Consider the following 17610-nt stretch of genomic DNA (forward strand, 5'->3'; position numbering starts at 1 on the left):
TGTGCTGGAACCACAATAAATCTTGGCTATATGGAAAATGTCACTGTTGAAATGAATGGAGGTAAACTGCCCAAAACGTTAGATCGATTTTACTCCATATACATTAGATGTAGGGTCAGCAACCTCCCGCACTTCAGTTGTTGCAAAACTACAACTCCAAGCATGCACCATTCTCTTCTATGGGCTTTAACAGCTGAGCAAGAATGCATGCTGGGAGCAGTAGTTTCACAACAGCTGGCATGCTGAAGGTTGCATATCTCTGCATTAGACCAATAGTGCTAGACGGTAAAAATATTCTAGAAGTCTTTTAAGCCGAGTTTGTGTTGTACTGGTGAAATGTCCGCGGATAATGGTGTACTTTTGTCATTTTTATTTGCTTGTGTTGTGTCTTCCTTGCTACGTAGCAAACATGGCGACTGAAGACGCGACCCAGACCCATCCCGCCTTAAAAGCGACAGCGCAGGCTTCCTTCTTTCTGATTGGTTCACCTACTCTCGCGATAATCACCATTCCCAATCAGAGAACGGAGTGAAGCTGGCGTAGAAGGGATAGCGGCTTCTTCTAATTCGACAGCCGGTACGGCAGCCAATCACGGCGTTAAGGGGCGTGTCTATTGGAGTGAAGCCTGGACAACCTCACTGTTCTGCCTCAGTGTGAGAGGAGCGGCCCTGCAGGTAAAATGGCGGTGGGAGCGAGTGCTGAGTCACTAATAGGCAGTGAGGCACAGGAGGCGGCTGCTCTGGAGTATGCCGGCCTGACGTTTGCTGTACACTCTGATACAAGTCTTTGTGTCTGGGAGCTCCCTCAGGCTCCTGGTGTTGTTACAAGTGATTCTCCAAGCCTTGTGGCTGGGCCTGGAGCGCCGCCTGCAGGCCCGGATGTAAAGCACAGCCAGGGGCAGTGGACCCCACGTGCAGCCATCGCCAATGAAATAAACATTTAGCTTCTTAAAGAACAATATTTGAAGAAATCTGGATTGTCTTGGTTGTGTCTATGGGGAGTGTGTATGTACGTGCCTTTTATGGATTCCTTTCTAACGCTTTATTCCTCTTTAACCATCTTATTTTCTTATCAGCATTTCAGATGAACAGAATTCGCATCCACGTCCTGCCCAGCCGAGGCCGCCTGACCCCTGTGCCGCGGACCCTCGAAGCCTTGTCCTGTGCCTACGCTCACCGGCCGTGCTCTCAGCCTCGCCTTGAAGGCTATGAGTTCTGCATCAAGCACATTCTAGAGGATAGAAACGCCCCGTACAAGCAGTGCAGCTATGTCTCCAGCAAGAACAGCCGACGCTGCAGCAGTGCCGCTCCTAAGCCTGACAAAAAGGATGGGTAAGTAGGCGCTAGGGGTTGGCCATATGGCCTAAAATCTATATTGCGATATAATTTTAAGCATGTGCTATATATTTTCTATATATAAGGGCTAGAACCCTTGTCATATTCACCCTAATAGAGCTCTATTAGGGTGAATAGGACTTTACACTCTCCCTGCTTCCCTGTGCTTTGTGCACACAACAGCAGGGAGCTGACTATGGCAGCCGGCCTCTGATCCGCCCTCCAGGCCTCTGATCCGCCCTCATCCTCTCCCTCTTATCAGCCCCCTCTGGTAACTCAACCCCACCCCCCCAGTATTAAAGGGTTTCTACCACTTAGTTTTCACATAATTAGCTTTCAGACACTAGCGATCCGCTAGTGTCTGCTCTGCCAAACAATCCTAATATAATAGTTTTTGGGGCAGCCGTTTCGCTAAAAAAAGAACTTATATTGATATGCTAATGACCCTCTAGATGCTATGGGGGGCGTCATTAGCACCTAGAGGATCTGTCTACCTTCACAAAATGCCGTCGTGCGCGTCTGTATTCGGCGCATGCGCGAGAATTCGTCCGCTTGATCTCATTCCGGAGGAGATGGGCGGGCTGGAGGGACGCGCTGGGCGGAGGCATTTTGTGAAGGTAGACCGATCCTCTAGGTGCTAATGACGCCCCCATAGCACCTAGAGGGTAATTAGCATATCAATATAAGTTCTTTTTTTTTTTTTGCGAAACGGCTGCCCCAAAAGCTATATTAGGATTGTTTGGCAGAGCAGACACTAGCGGATCGCTAGTGTCTGAAAGCTAATTATGTGAAAACTAAGTGGTAGAAACCCTTTAATCAATGGTGGCAGTGGCCACAGGGTTCCCCCCCCATCATTGGTGGCAGTGGGCAGTTCCGGTCGGAGTCCCAGCAGTGTAATGCTGGGGCTCCGATCGGTTACCATGGCAGCCAGCACGCTACTGAAGTCCTGGCTGACATGGTATGTTAGTGAGCAGCATTATACTCGAGTGCGCCGTGGCCACCGGGCGCTCCTTCTCATAAGTCTGTGCGGCGCATTGCTAATGCTGTAAGCATTAGCAATGTGCAGCACAGACAGAAGGAGGAGCGACCGGCGGCCACGGTGCACGCGAGTATAATGCTGCTCACTAACATACCTTGGCAGCCAGGACTTCAGTAGCGTGACTCCTGGCTGCCATGGTAACTGATCTTCACTTCCGCTCCGTGGTCATATTTAGGGCTGCAGCTAACGATTATTTGAATAATCGATTAGTTGCTGATTAATTTCTACGATTAATCGGGAAAAACGACAAAATTACAAAACAGAGAGGTTTATATGATCTTACTTGAAAAATGATGTTCAAAGGCCATATTAAAACAAATTGTGGACGACACTATTATGGGGGATCTGTGGACGACACTATTATGGGGGATCTGTGGACGGCGCAGTTATGGGGGATCTGTGGACGGCGCAGTTATGGGGGATCTGTGGACGGCGCAGTTATGGGGGATCTGTGGACGGCGCAGTTATGGGGGATCTGTGGACGGCGCAGTTATGGGGGATCTGTGGACGGCGCAGTTATGGGGGATCTGTGGACGGCGCAGTTATGGGGGATCTGTGGACGGCGCAGTTATGGGGGATCTGTGGACGGCGCAGTTATGGGGGATCTGTGGACGGCGCAGTTATGGGGGATCTGTGGACGGCGCAGTTATGGGGGATCTGTGGACGGCGCAGTTATGGGGGATCTGTGGACGGCGCAGTTATGGGGGATCTGTGGACGGCGCAGTTATGGGGGATCTGTGGACGGCGCAGTTATGGGGGATCTGTGGACGGCGCAGTTATGGGGGATCTGTGGACGGCGCAGTTATGGGGGATCTGTGGACGGCGCAGTTATGGGGGATCTGTGGACGGCGCAGTTATGGGGGATCTGTGGACGGCGCAGTTATGGGGGATCTGTGGACGGCGCAGTTATGGGGGATCTGTGGACGGCGCAGTTATGGGGGATCTGTGGACGGCGCAGTTATGGGGGATCTGTGGACGGCGCAGTTATGGGGGATCTGTGGACGGCGCAGTTATGGGGGATCTGTGGACGGCGCAGTTATGGGGGATCTGTGGACGGCGCAGTTATGGGGGATCTGTGGACGGCGCAGTTATGGGGGATCTGTGGACGGCGCAGTTATGGGGGATCTGTGGACGGCGCAGTTATGGGGGATCTGTGGACGGCGCAGTTATGGGGGATCTGTGGACGGCGCAGTTATGGGGGATCTGTGGACGGCGCAGTTATGGGGGATCTGTGGACGGCGCAGTTATGGGGGATCTGTGGACGGCGCAGTTATGGGGGATCTGTGGACGGCGCAGTTATGGGGGATCTGTGGACGGCGCAGTTATGGGGGATCTGTGGACGGCGCAGTTATGGGGGATCTGTGGACGGCGCAGTTATGGGGGATCTGTGGACGGCGCAGTTATGGGGGATCTGTGGACGGCGCAGTTATGGGGGATCTGTGGACGGCGCAGTTATGGGGGATCTGTGGACGGCGCAGTTATGGGGGATCTGTGGACGGCGCAGTTATGGGGGATCTGTGGACGGCGCAGTTATGGGGGATCTGTGGACGGCGCAGTTATGGGGGATCTGTGGACGGCGCAGTTATGGGGGATCTGTGGACGGCGCAGTTATGGGGGATCTGTGGACGGCGCAGTTATGGGGGATCTGTGGACGGCGCAGTTATGGGGGATCTGTGGACGGCGCAGTTATGGGGGATCTGTGGACGGCGCAGTTATGGGGGATCTGTGGACGGCGCAGTTATGGGGGATCTGTGGACGGCGCAGTTATGGGGGATCTGTGGACGGCGCAGTTATGGGGGATCTGTGGACGGCGCAGTTATGGGGGATCTGTGGACGGCGCAGTTATGGGGGATCTGTGGACGGCGCAGTTATGGGGGATCTGTGGACGGCGCAGTTATGGGGGATCTGTGGACGGCGCAGTTATGGGGGATCTGTGGACGGCGCAGTTATGGGGGATCTGTGGACGGCGCAGTTATGGGGGATCTGTGGACGGCGCAGTTATGGGGGATCTGTGGACGGCGCAGTTATGGGGGATCTGTGGACGGCGCAGTTATGGGGGATCTGTGGACGGCGCAGTTATGGGGGATCTGTGGACGGCGCAGTTATGGGGGATCTGTGGACGGCGCAGTTATGGGGGATCTGTGGACGGCGCAGTTATGGGGGATCTGTGGACGGCGCAGTTATGGGGGATCTGTGGACGGCGCAGTTATGGGGGATCTGTGGACGGCGCAGTTATGGGGGATCTGTGGACGGCGCAGTTATGGGGGATCTGTGGACGGCGCAGTTATGGGGGATCTGTGGACGGCGCAGTTATGGGGGATCTGTGGACGGCGCAGTTATGGGGGATCTGTGGACGGCGCAGTTATGGGGGATCTGTGGACGGCGCAGTTATGGGGGATCTGTGGACGGCGCAGTTATGGGGGATCTGTGGACGGCGCAGTTATGGGGGATCTGTGGACGGCGCAGTTATGGGGGATCTGTGGACGGCGCAGTTATGGGGGATCTGTGGACGGCGCAGTTATGGGGGATCTGTGGACGGCGCAGTTATGGGGGATCTGTGGACGGCGCAGTTATGGGGGATCTGTGGACGGCGCAGTTATGGGGGATCTGTGGACGGCGCAGTTATGGGGGATCTGTGGACGGCGCAGTTATGGGGGATCTGTGGACGGCGCAGTTATGGGGGATCTGTGGACGGCGCAGTTATGGGGGATCTGTGGACGGCGCAGTTATGGGGGATCTGTGGACGGCGCAGTTATGGGGGATCTGTGGACGGCGCAGTTATGGGGGATCTGTGGACGGCGCAGTTATGGGGGATCTGTGGACGGCGCAGTTATCCACTTCATGAACGAAGGAGGCGGAGCAGGCGTGTCACGTGAGTGAGTGACGTTACGCCGCCGTCCACTCTGCCTGGCTGTTACAGGAGCGTCATTGTAAAAAGGTAAAATAAAGATGCAGCGACCGCCCGCATAGCAACGAATCGGCGATTATTCGATAACTGGATTCGTCGACAACGAATCCAGTTATCGAATATAATCGATTACATCGATTAATCGTTGCAGCCCTAGTCATATTGTGGTGCATATCCATATCGTGGCACAAATTTATATCCCATATCGCCCACCCCTAGTAGGAGCCGTATGTCAGGGCACCTATTATAGCTGTGGAAGCATTGGCACTTTGGATGAAGCAATATGGCCAAAGTTTACACTTAAAGGGAGTCTGTCAGCACATTTACCCCTTTTTAACAGTTCCCATAGCGCTGTAGCCGCAACACAGATGATTAAAACGGTACCTTTATATGCTTTTGTGGACTTGTAAAACTGCCAAAAACAAACTTTGATGCATATGTAAATGAGGGCTCGAAAGTGCCCAGGGGCAGCGTCCACCGCGTTGGTGCCCAGGCAGCTCTGCCTCTTCGGCTCTTATCCCAGCTGTTTTCTCTCCCCGTCAGCGAGATCCTGCGCACTGACTTCCTTGGCCGGGGCATGCGCAGTAGCTTATGCGCCGGCTAACTGATTAAACAGATACTTCTGCAGTTTTCGCGCAGTTAGCAGGCGCATAAGCTACTGCGATGCCATGCCAGCAATGGGTATCGCAGTGAGCATGCCCCGGCCAAGGAAGTTAGTGCGCAGGATCTCGCTGGCGGGGAGAGAAAACGGCTGGGATAAGAGGCAGAGGTGCCTGGGCACCAACGCGGTGGACGCCGCCCCTGGGCACTTGCAAGCCCTCATTTACATATGCATCAAAGTTTGTTTTTGGCAGTTTTACAAGTCCACAAAAGCATATAAATGTACCGTTTTAATCATCTGTGTTGCGGCTACAGCGCTATAGGAACTGTTAAAAAGGGGCAAATGTGCTAACAGACTCCCTTTTTAAAGGGGGTGTCCCATCTCCACACTTATCGCTAGGGATGAGTGAACGTCTGTTTTCAAGTTTGGTGTATAAGGTTCGGGTTATAGAAGAATGGCGGTCCTGAGTTACTCCTGATGACTTTGTTTTCAGCCCTTCTACTGCTGTGTACCAGTTAAATTTCTATATCGGTTTACGGTACTTTCACACTAGCGGTTTTCTTTTCCGGCATAGTTCCGTCCTAGGGACTCAATACTTGAAAAGAACTGATCAGTTTTATCCCCATGCATTCTGAATGGAGAGCAATCCGTTCAGGATGTCTTCAGTTCAGTGTTTTTGACTGATCAGGACAGAGATGATACCGCAGCATGCTACGGATTTATCTCTGGCCCAAAAAACTGAACACTTGCCAGAATGCTGGATCCGGCATTTTTTATTTTTTTTTCCATAGGAATGTATTCGTGCCGGCATTCAAAATACAAAATGCTGCAATGTGCGGACCGAAAAAGGTGAAAAATATAAATGCCGGATCTGTTTTTCCAGATGACACCGGAAAGACAGGTTCGGCATTTCAATGCATTTGTAAGATGGATCAGGATCCTGATCAGTCTTACAAATGCCGTTAGTTGGCATACGTTTTGCCAGATCCGGCGACTGAACTGCTTGCCGGATCACTCTGCCGCAAGTGTGAAAATATTATTATAAAAGAATGGGGGTCCCGAGTTACTCCTGATGACACTGTATTCAGCCCTTCTACTGCTGCGTACCAGTTAGATTTCTATATCAGGTGTCTGTGTGACATTCCCAACTGTAATAAGTATTGTCCATTCTACATAATCTCTAATTGTTTTCTATTGGCTTTGTTAATATTTGCAGTGTTTCTTTCTGTGCTGAGCATTCCCGTAGAAATGCCCTAGCTCTCCAGGCTCAAATTAAGAAATCAAACACAGGACCAACCAGTGAGTCTTTGTTATACCAGTTAAGCTCGTATGCCCGAGGAGATCTGGGTACCCAGACCCAAGAAAGCAGCAGAAGTGAATCCAGTTGCATCCTGGGTATGTTTTCTCTCCTTGTATTACATCCTGTTCATTTATTCTTTAAGCACCACTGTGTGACTAATACCTAACGGGATTCCTCAGCGGAAGTGTGTGAATATTTATAAAGGCTCCCCTTTTATTAGAGGGTTAAAATAACTCATTTGTGAAAGCAGTAAGCTATCATGTAATTTTTTTAAAAATAACCTGTTGCTAGATTTTTGGGCCACCCACTTGTTATACCCATTACCCATGTAATTGCTTTTAGCCTTCTAAAGATGCCCCGACCACTACTGGCCGTTTTTGGCTTTATGTAGTAAAATAACTTTTACATCTCTTCACTGTTCATACAGAGGTATTTTTAGAAATCCAAATCTGAGATTCATAACATGCTGGTGGCTTAGTGTTGTGCCTAATGTATATTATCTCTAAACCTTGTTAAAAATAAAAAATAAATCTTAGGCCAGTTCCATCCCTGTGGTAAAGCGATCCGGCAGAGGATTAGGCTGCCAGAGTTCCCTGTATCAAGCCTAGACACATACTGCTGTTCACCCCTAGACCCCATAGAATTTCTTTATTTTTTTTGTCCAACCAGAACCCAGCGCTTGTGCTGGTGGAAACCAGGCAAATCCCATTATTGTAAGTGGGGATCCGGCAGTGCAAGGCCCTGTCAGTCTAGACGGGCTTACAGTGAACTTTTTATGTAATGCTTGTAGAAAGATGCATACAGTATTTTGAGTTGCTCCTAAGGTGTAGCTGAAATCTTGTAACAAAATTCAGAACGGTTTCCAACTGATATTCTAATTCCATTGTGTCTGGTTAATTTGGGATTAATTTCAATGGGTTTCCACTTAGATGAGGACAGCTGCAGTGACAGCGACCATGAGGCGGTGACAGTGGATCAGACCTGGATGGGAGATCTTGATAGTGAAGCAGACAGTCTGGACAGTGATCAGGAGGATCCTCTGAAGTAAGTCTTGGTGGTTTAGTTTTTAATGTGATGCTTTCGATGCTACTGTTAGACCACTTTGTGTGCTGTCCGCATCCATTGCTCCGTTCTGTAGCCCCACTAAAAAAAATATGGCCTGTCCGTTTTTGCGGACAAGAATATGCATTTCTACAATGGGCCGCCTGTTCCGTTCTGCAAATTGCGGAAGGCACACAGACTGCTTCTGTGTTTTGCAGGTGCACAATTTTGTGCATGAGGCTTAAGAGTCACTTTTCTTCAGACACCTGTGTTAAATATCTACTTAACAATTTTGGGATTTCTAGCTGACCATTTGAATTATGCGTGGACCTTATTGATGACTTTTTCCGAGGATAGGCCATGAGTACAACAAAATCAGACAGGCTCTTTAAAGGATAACTGACATTTTCGCTCAAAATTAAATTTAAGTTGTTGCTGCTGTGGTGATGATCCATAATCACTAATTGTGTTCCCATACCACTTGTTTAATAATAATCTCTATAGCAGTGTTTCCTAACCAGTGTGCCTCCAGCTGTTGCAAAACTACAACTCCCAGCATGCCCGTACAGCCAAAGGCTGTCCAGGCATGCTGGGAGTTGTAGTTTTGCAACAGCTGGAGGCACACTGGTTGGGAAACACTGCTTTATAGCAACCGCTCCTCACAAGGCTTCTGGCCATCTTCTCAAGATGGCTGCCGATGCCCTTACCCGGAGGCTAAGACCTCCCTCCCTAACTACCCAGAATTCATCCGGCTCATCTTGGGAACGCGCAGCCTCACCCCAACCGATCAACTTTCTCCAGACTAAAACATGCCCTCTTCCTCCTGAGTAATCGCAAATATTCTAATTGCAAATATTGGCACTATCCTGGTCCGACAGGAGCATGCACGCAGGGTTCAGGACTGCCCACTACTACGTCTTCTGTATATAGAAGATAGGAGACGGAGGACACCTAGCAACGCTGTTTTAGCCGCAGCACTGGGGGAGGAAAGAACATGCTGCAATTACTAGAAAATTCAATACCTATACAAAAGTATTAACTAAAGAACTAAGGTAAACTTAGACCAATCCAATTGCATAAAAAAAAAAAAGCGTTACCCTTAGTCTACTACCCCATTTATTGCTGCACCTAAAGCATCAACCAAAATCTGAAACTTCTGAGCGCTTCAGCCATTACGTTTTATCGGGACTATGTGGGTTCTGGAGTGAGCAGAGTTCAGATCCCTTGTACCTTCTCCCGTGCTGTATGGTAATTACTATTGGTTCACAAGGGAGGAGTCTGCCATATTTCTCCCTTGGGCGTTCCTTCTCCCTGGCTGTAGTGCTGTCTAATCGCAGCGCAGAGCTCCCAGCCTGTGAGCTCTGCGCTGTGATTGGACAGTGCTACAGTCAGGGAGATGGAACGCCCAGGAGAACAGGGGGAGTCTCCTCCTATAACCAAGTGACCAAACATACCGGAGGACATAACTGGAGAACGGAGCGGTGCCCAGGAATAATAGGAAGTGCAGTGAGATCCCTGGGCGCCGCACTACATGTCCAGATATCGTTTGATGTTCGGACCCATGAAAGGTCCTCTTTAAAGTCTACAGTTTTTACCTTTGCTTGTGAATGGAATTAGAGATTCTCCTGGTGGTTCCACAGTCACTTACCTGTGTGACACACTGGCCTTTCTCCTTCTGCAATGCAGTCATGTGACTGCAGGTCTCCTGATACTTCTGCTGATGCCATTTGGATATTCTCTTCCTGTCCACTGCAAAGTACATCATATACTGTACATTACAGACAGGCAGTCTCGGAGAAGCGACACACGTACAATGTTGGTGCGTTGCTTCACATGCATGCCTGTTCTGGGTCTTGAAATGTTTGAAAGTACTTAGGAGTGGCCGAAAGTAGAGGGGGCTTGTAAGTCCAGCGTTATAGTTGCTGGTTTGGAATTGGATGGTAGCAATCACTGGAAGTGACAAAACCTGGAAGTTCAGCATGTAAACAGGGGAACACTGACTCAAATGGTAATGCCATTGGTTTGTTGAAAAGTTTCCTTTTCTTACTTCTATCTTGTAGAATGTCGCCTTTTAATACAGTTTCTCATTCACTTTCATTTGTAGACATGCAGGAGTGTACACTGCTGAAGAAGTGACTCTTATAATGCGAGAGAAGCTCATTCGGCTCCAATCTCTATACATTGATCAGTTCAAGAGACTACAGCATTTGCTCAAGGAAAAGAAAAGAAACTACTTGCACAGTGTAAAGACTGAGCATGAAACCATTGGTATGTATTCTTTCCACGACCTAAAACTGGTGCTGCCAGTGCATAAAATTGTATGTTGGGGTGCGCTTTTGTTTAACAAACTAAGGTATATTATTGCCTTTTCATGTAGTTAGGAACACTCGTATCACTGAGGCTGTTGTGTACAACAAACCCTAAGGCCTCGTTCACACTTCAGTGTTTGGTCAGTGATTTCCATCAGTGATTTGTGAGCCAAAACCAGAAGTGGAGCCTCCACAGACATGAGGTAGAAGGGAAAGATCTTCTCCTGTTCTGTGTTTAGAGTTGCACCTGGTTTTGGCTCACAAATCACTGATGGAAATCACTGACCAAACACTGAAGTGTGAATGAGGCCTTAGGGTAGGTTCACGCTAAGTTCTTTTTAGAGGAGTTTTTGAGGCAGATTTTATTTTATTTTTTCAGCCAAAGCTGGAAGGGGAAGTGGGCCCCCATTTCATTCAATTTCCGACTCTGTTTCAATCCACTTCTAGCTTTGGCTGAAAAGCCTGCAGGAAAATCTCTTAAACCCCCTCCAAAAAACTGTGTGAACCTACCTTAACTCACGCTGCATGTAATTTATTACATTCTTGTCTACATTTATTTTTAGCTTATTCTGGTGGTCAGTATCTTGTCTCTCCCTTACCCTAGGGAGTAGCCTTCTCACTGGACCAGAGGGACTCTCTTCTAAAGAGCGTGACAACCTGAAGAAACTGAAAGCATTGCGTCGCTATAGAAAACGATATGGAGTGGAGGCTCTCTTACATCGGCAGCTGAAAGAACGTCGTATGTTGGCCACAGAAGGAGCGTCCCAACAGGTATGTTGCTTATGTTCTGGACTTGATTTCTGTGGTTTCTTATTTAGCTCTTATAGCGACACACAATATGCTGCGCATCAGTCTTTCATGCACACAACTGTTATTTGCATGAGGCCTTATCAACTCCTTGGTTTGGCTAAAACAACTTCCTCAAACTGCACGTGAAGCCAACCTGGCACTAGTGTTTATAAATCTCTCCTAATGTAAGAACCTTTATATAAGACTGATACTGAAAGCTGAAGTAGTAGAAGTGAACAGGCCCTAAATCAAGGCTTATGGCTTGTTGTAGCTGTGGGTTTCAAACAGGTGCCTATATGAACTCTTCCTGTGGTCTGTTAGCTGTGCCGTTCACACTACATAGGCCCAGCTAATTCAGTTGGAAGAAACAAGTTATTCTTTGGTAATCATAATATCAAACTTTTGCCCACATAATTTGTGATTGCCATTTGCTTTAGGTCTTATGAAACTAAAACTTGAATCCCCTAATGCAGGCTCACACCACAAGATCCAGTCAGCGATGCCTTTCCTTTGTTGAAGACGTACGCTGCTCTAATCCAAGCCTTCCTATGAGCAGACACTGCTTATCACGTATCCTTTACAGCTTATTCTTTTTCCTGTACTGATCTTGTAAGTGTTCAGCTAAAGTGTAAAAGATTCATTCTTCTGCTATTGTAGTAATACTTGCAGAAAGAGGTAATAGAAAGGCCTAATAGATTTCTGGAAATGTAATTTGAAAGACTGCGTATTTTCAGAAATACCAGACGCCCTGTTGTCTACAGAAGGACTCGTCATGCATGGGTCCCCTCCCTCTTGCTAACTGGTTATAAATGCAATACACAATATATCTAGTTCGCTAATTGTGATAATTAATCGCTGCGTGTCTGACATGATGTGGGTTCAGTTCACACGGAGTAAAATGCAATATATGAGGCCGCGCATTTTCTTCAGCACCACTTATCACAGGTATTCTCCCTCTCCCACAGTGGAATCGAGTCTCAGACATCTATTATAAAACATCCTGTGAAACATCAGAAAAGGTGCACTGATGGTGAAGCACCGTTTATACAATCCCTGCTGTATCTTTACAAGTATACTCACAAGCACAGACCGAATGTAGGCACAAGCACATCTATATTCACCTGTGTTCCATCTGTGCTTGAGTATACTTGTAAAGATACAGCGGGGATTGTATAAACAGTGCTTCACCATCCTTGCACCTTTTCTGATGTTTCACAGGATGTCTAATAGACGTCTGTGGGAGAGGGAATACCTGTGTTAAGTTGTGCTGAAAACGCGCGGCCTCATATATATTGCTAACTGGTTGCTGCTGAGTCTGTCACAGCGCTGTAAATATACAGCTCTTTGCAGAAATGACCCTGTCCCTGCACTGTACATTTACAGGCGAGAATGGTTTATGCACAAAGAAAAAATTTGCATTTTTATTTGTCTGGCATGGTGTTGCAGTAGGCCATATCCATTTCTGTGGGATGGAGCTCTGCAATACTGTGTATATGTGGCTGTATGTTGGAAGCAGGTGATTCTTAGCTCTACCAGAGAAATGGAGCTCCTGCCCCAATAACAGTTTCACATGGGAGGTTTTGGCTGCATATAGAAAACGCTCAAATGATGGTTATTGTTGAATGTTAACGTACAGACAAATTCTGACTCAAAATGAATTGTACAAAAGATTGGTCTGAAACAAGGGTGACTGCGTTTTAGTGTTCCTATGGTCTGTTAGCTGCTCCTGTAGTGTCACAGGACACCTAACGCCACCTCTTACTGCTTTTCCTGTTATGTCCATTTCAGACAAGCTTGCTCTGTGTGGGAGGACTCTGCTCCTTTGACCATACCACACTGCGTTAGGATTTATAATGCTGGTTCTCTGCTTGACCTCAACTGTATTGATCTGTATGCAATCAGTACAAATGGGGGTCTCTGCAATATAAATCATTATAATGCCGGAGCAGTGTCCACTACGGGAATTCATGCTGGTCTGAAACTGACCTTACTTTAACCCTATGGCAGCTGTCTAGCCCTGCCACAGTTTTGTCACCTTGTGAACTGCTTCACGATGTATACATGGCAGACTTCCAATACAAGGATTTGTTTTCATTTTCATACCATGTTAAAACATTCCGTAATTCGGTCTGATCAGATATTTGTCAAGACAGTAACCAAGTTCTCTTCAAGATGTGTGCAGGCTCTGAAGAAGTTCCTTGCAATAAAGCTCTTCCTGTGAGCTTATCTGAAGAGCCCTGCTGCCCTCTTCATCACAGTTTACCTTCACCAATGTACAAGTCTGAGCCAGTGCTGCCTGTGTCAGAACCGATGGATGTGGCTCCCATGGAGCTATATTTGAGCACAGCTGAGCTACAGCCTACTGAGAGCCTGCCCCTTGAGTTCAGTGATGTAAGTTCTTTTAGGGGTACAAACCTACATTTTAATGTCTTCAGTAAAGATTGTTCTTTAGTGTTTTTCACCATTTATTTCCTTTGTTAGGACCTCGACGTAGTAGGAGATGGAATGCAGTTTCCGCCGTCTCCTCTCCTCTTTGATCCTTCTGCGGACATGGCTTTGAATGATGTTTCAAAAACACCATTCGACATACTTGCAGAAGACACTGAACAGACCACTGCAAGGGACACCCTTTTGACAGCGGACTCCTTGGTGGGATCTTCAGGACAGGTACACTTACTTTTGTTCAAGACATGCCTAGTCATCTTCATGGTGTTACCGAACTGATTCCTTACTGCATTAATGTTCCTGTGTTTGCTCCAGGAGGAGTATCAGTCAGGAAATACTAGCGTGATTTGGTAAAGGTTAAGAGATCTGTGTAAGGCGTTTTCGGAGTTATAAAAAAAAGTGGCACCTGACCAGAAGGCTGTTTGAAATAAACATCTTTTGCTCACCTTTTTAAATGTTCTGCTGCTTCAGTCCCTGCTGGGCATGCAGCAGTCACAAGCCATTCATTGTTCTGACTGCTGCAGCCAGTGACTGTCCTCAGCAGTCACGTGTATAGGAACATCACAACAGCAGCTATCACTTGAACAATGGATGTGATGTGATCGCTACAGGGACTAGAATAGCAGGGCATTTTACATTTCAGTAAGGTTTTTTTTGTTTTAGATTATTGTACTATCCCCTGCTCTGTGCCTGTGTTTTAAAATGAAACTCTGAAAATCCCAATAATCTATATCGCACTTATTTGGTGGTCTATTGGGAACGGGATTGAACAATGACATTTCCTTAGGGTACTTTCACACTAGCGTTTTTCTTTTCCGGCATAGAGTTCCGTCACAGGGGCTCTATACCGGAAAATAACTGATCAGTTTTATCCCCATGCATTCTGAATGGAGAGTAATCCGTTCAGTTTGCATCAGGATGTCTTCAGTTCAGTCGTTTTGACTGATCAGGCAAAAGAGAAAACCGTAGCATGCTACGGTTTTTTTTTTCTCCGGCGAAATAAACTGAAGACATGCCTGAACGCCGGATCCGGCATTTTTTCCCATAGGAATGTATTAGCGCCGGAGCCGTCGTTCCGGCATGCGCAGATCGGTAAAAATGCGAAAAATGTACAAGACGGATCCGTCGGTCCGCATGACAAGCGGAGAGACGGATCCGTCCTTGCAATGCATTTGTGAGACGGATCCGCATCCGGATCCGTCTCACAAATGCTTTCAGGCAGCAGCAGATCGGCGGATCCGGCGGCCAGTTCCGACGACAGAACTGCCCGCCGGATCACATCTGCCGCAAGTGTGAAAGTAGCCTTACCTGGATGGATACAAAACTTATCCCTTCAGAAAGTGCACCCATCATCTTGTGATATGAAAGATTTGGACAGACCATATTTTATGCAGTGACCTAGAATGTGTGTGTATAAGGGCTCATGCACACAAACGTATTTTCTTTCCATGTCTGTTTTGTTTGTGGATCGTATACAGAACTATTCTTTTCAATGGCTCCGCAAAAAACAGAAGTTACTCCGTGTGCATTCCGTTTCTGTATGTCCATATTTCCGTTCCACAAAAAAGTCCTATTGTCTGCATTAGGGATAGTAATGTTCTATTAAAGTCCAGCTGTTCCGTTGTTCAAAATATGGAATGCACAGATGTCATCCGTATTTTTTGCTGACCGCAAAATACATATGTTCGTGTGTGTATAAGCCCTAAGGGTGTATTCACATGCAGATTTGTTGCAGGAATACCTGTAACTGTCCTATTCATCTGAAGGAGGTTAAAGACATCTATCTACACCCTGCAGAAACTGATTCTCACTCCCCAAAATGCAACAAATCTGTCCCCTGTTATGCATATACCCTAATAGCGCCCAGAGGGGGTGAGGGGAAGGGATCAAGTGGCACACATCAGAAAAAAAATCATGTCATTATTGTGCACGTCTGTATCTAGGTCTTTGTATGTGTGTTTGGTTAGTCTCTTATGTGATGGGATTGTGTAATGTCACCACTCTGTCACCAGATTTATGCTGCCTTATCTGAGGACAGCTTAAAGTAGGACTAGAAATCCTAATTATAAGTGGTGGTACTTGTTTTGTTGCATTAGTTTCCATAAAATCACACTTTTAGGGCTCATGCACACAACCCTATGCCCTCTGACATATGGCCCGTGAGCGGGCCATATGTCCTGGAGCAGCACACATCATGCACATGGGAGCGCACAGCATCATGGGTTACTATGATGCTGTGCACATCGGGCCGCCCTTGGGACTATTGTCCCGCACTCATGATATGTGTGGGACAATAGTCCAGCAGGCAGCCAAATGCGCACAGCATCATAGTAACCTATAATGCTGTGCACTCCCATGTGCATGATGTATGCTGCTCCGGGACATCGCGAACCGTATGTCTAGGAAAGCATACGGTCATGTGCATGAGCCCTTACACTGCATTCAGTGTCTCTTACTATTATGTCTTGGGCGCAGTATAAACCAGGGGACAAGATTCCCTTTAAAGCATGCTAAAATTGTGGTTCTTAGGGGCCATATAATTTACAATGTAATTTTTATTTAGAGTGAATAATACTTTTTGATGCATTGTTTCTTGTATATCGAGTTATAGCTGTGGTGATCCATACGTAACAAGAAATTACAAACCTATAAACTAGGGTAACAATGGTCATGGCCCTGAATCAAGGCTGGTGGCTTGTTGTAGCTACTGGTTTCAAGCAGGAGCACAAATTAACTTCTTCCTGTGGTCTGTTGGCTGGGCCAGTTTGCTGTATGACCAAGCCAATTCAGTTGGAAGAGACAATGTTTGTGTACTGTGTAATGAATGAACCAGGCTGCAACTTTGTCTAAAATGTTTTTTTTTTTTTTTTTCCCCCCCATCACTATATTTTTCAGAGTCAAATCCAGTCAACGGGAACCTCTCCACAAGTCGCTGAACCAAATAGTGATGATGCAGTGGCGCCAGCACAGTCAAAAGCCAATGGAAATGCAGATGGTTCTGCTTCAAACTGAATTTTGCTGTAGAAGGTTAAAGGGGTTGTTCCTTCTGGACATTTAGGATATAGTGCCTTTCTTCATTCATTGCTGTGGAGAGGTGGCTGTGTATGCCAGAAGTGTCCAGATAGGATGACCCCTTTATTGTTATTTACTTTTACTTTTCACTTGCTTTAACTTAAAGACAAAATCAGTTGTTTGTTTTTGTTTTTTACACAACACAGTAATATGTAGAAGCTGTTATGTGAAGGTATTGGCAATAGGAGATGGAACTTTCAAAATGTGGAAGTATTTGAAAATTAAAAAAACTTAACATTTTCTGTTTCAGAGGGTTTTTATTACAACGTTTAAAGGGTTTCTAAGATTTTATTACTGATGACAAATTGGTATCTGATTGGTGCGAGCCCGGGACCCCCACATCAACTGTCTGAGAAGGCACTGTGAGCACCGCATCCTTCTCTCAGTTCACAAAGCATGCCGCCATACATTGTATAGCTGCTGTGCTTGGTATCGCTAGCCCTGTTCACTTCAATTGGGATGAGCTGCCCTGAGGACACTTGACCAATTAACGTGACAGCACATGGCCTAGGGAAAGCTGTGAGAACACTGCAATCACTGCTGTCTTCTCAAACAGCTGATCGGCAGGGGTCCTAGGTGTCAGACCCCCACCGATTAGATACTGATGACCTATCCAGATGATAGGCATCAGCATAACATCTTGGAAAACCTCTTTAAAGGGAACCTGTCACCAGTATTTTGGGCATAGAGCTGAGGACATGGGTTGCTAGATGGTCGCTAGCACATCTGCAATACCCAGTCCCCATAGCTGTGCGCTTTTATTGTGTAAAAA

At 47.1% G+C, this 17610-nt stretch overlaps 1 protein-coding gene and 2 non-coding genes across 4 annotated transcripts; all 3 read left to right on the top strand.

The window, feature by feature from the left end:
- The first annotated feature begins 586 nt into the window (after positions 1–586).
- On the top strand, positions 587–17077 carry KANSL2 (KAT8 regulatory NSL complex subunit 2). Of its 2 annotated transcripts, none has more exons than XM_044287001.1 (10): positions 587–674; positions 1076–1331; positions 7099–7277; positions 8112–8226; positions 10328–10491; positions 11137–11303; positions 11795–11891; positions 13459–13712; positions 13803–13988; positions 16662–17077. In XM_044287001.1, exons 2-10 carry the CDS (start codon positions 1084–1086, stop codon positions 16776–16778), a joined length of 1527 nt encoding a protein of 508 aa, XP_044142936.1. In that variant the 5' UTR covers positions 587–674; positions 1076–1083; the 3' UTR covers positions 16779–17077. The 2 variants fall into 2 exon arrangements, with proteins under 2 accessions (XP_044142936.1, XP_044142937.1); XM_044287002.1 differs by lacking the exon at positions 587–674 and adding an exon at positions 695–1008.
- Positions 11559–11694, top strand: LOC122933540. The gene has a single exon (XR_006388492.1). It is a non-coding gene; the product is annotated as a small nucleolar RNA SNORA2/SNORA34 family (small nucleolar RNA).
- LOC122933539 lies at positions 16437–16571 on the top strand. Its single transcript, XR_006388491.1, has one exon. It is a non-coding gene; the product is annotated as a small nucleolar RNA SNORA2/SNORA34 family (small nucleolar RNA).
- Positions 17078–17610: the final 533 nt, after the last annotated feature.

The sequence above is a fragment of the Bufo gargarizans genome, chromosome 3 (genome assembly GCF_014858855.1).
Source record: "Bufo gargarizans isolate SCDJY-AF-19 chromosome 3, ASM1485885v1, whole genome shotgun sequence".
In the NCBI taxonomy this organism is placed as follows: domain Eukaryota; kingdom Metazoa; phylum Chordata; class Amphibia; order Anura; family Bufonidae; genus Bufo; species Bufo gargarizans.

Excerpts from the sequence above, each read along its gene's own strand:
- KANSL2 (XM_044287001.1), top strand. The coding sequence starts at position 1,084 with ATGAACAGAATTCGCATCCACGTCCTGCCCAGCCGAGGCCGCCTGACC. Across the intron at positions 1,332-7,098 it reads AAGCCTGACAAAAAGGATGG|TGTTTCTTTCTGTGCTGAGC; the intron begins GTAAGTAGGCGC and ends TAATATTTGCAG. Across the intron at positions 11,892-13,458 it reads GAGCAGACACTGCTTATCAC|ATATTTGTCAAGACAGTAAC; the intron begins GTATCCTTTACA and ends CGGTCTGATCAG.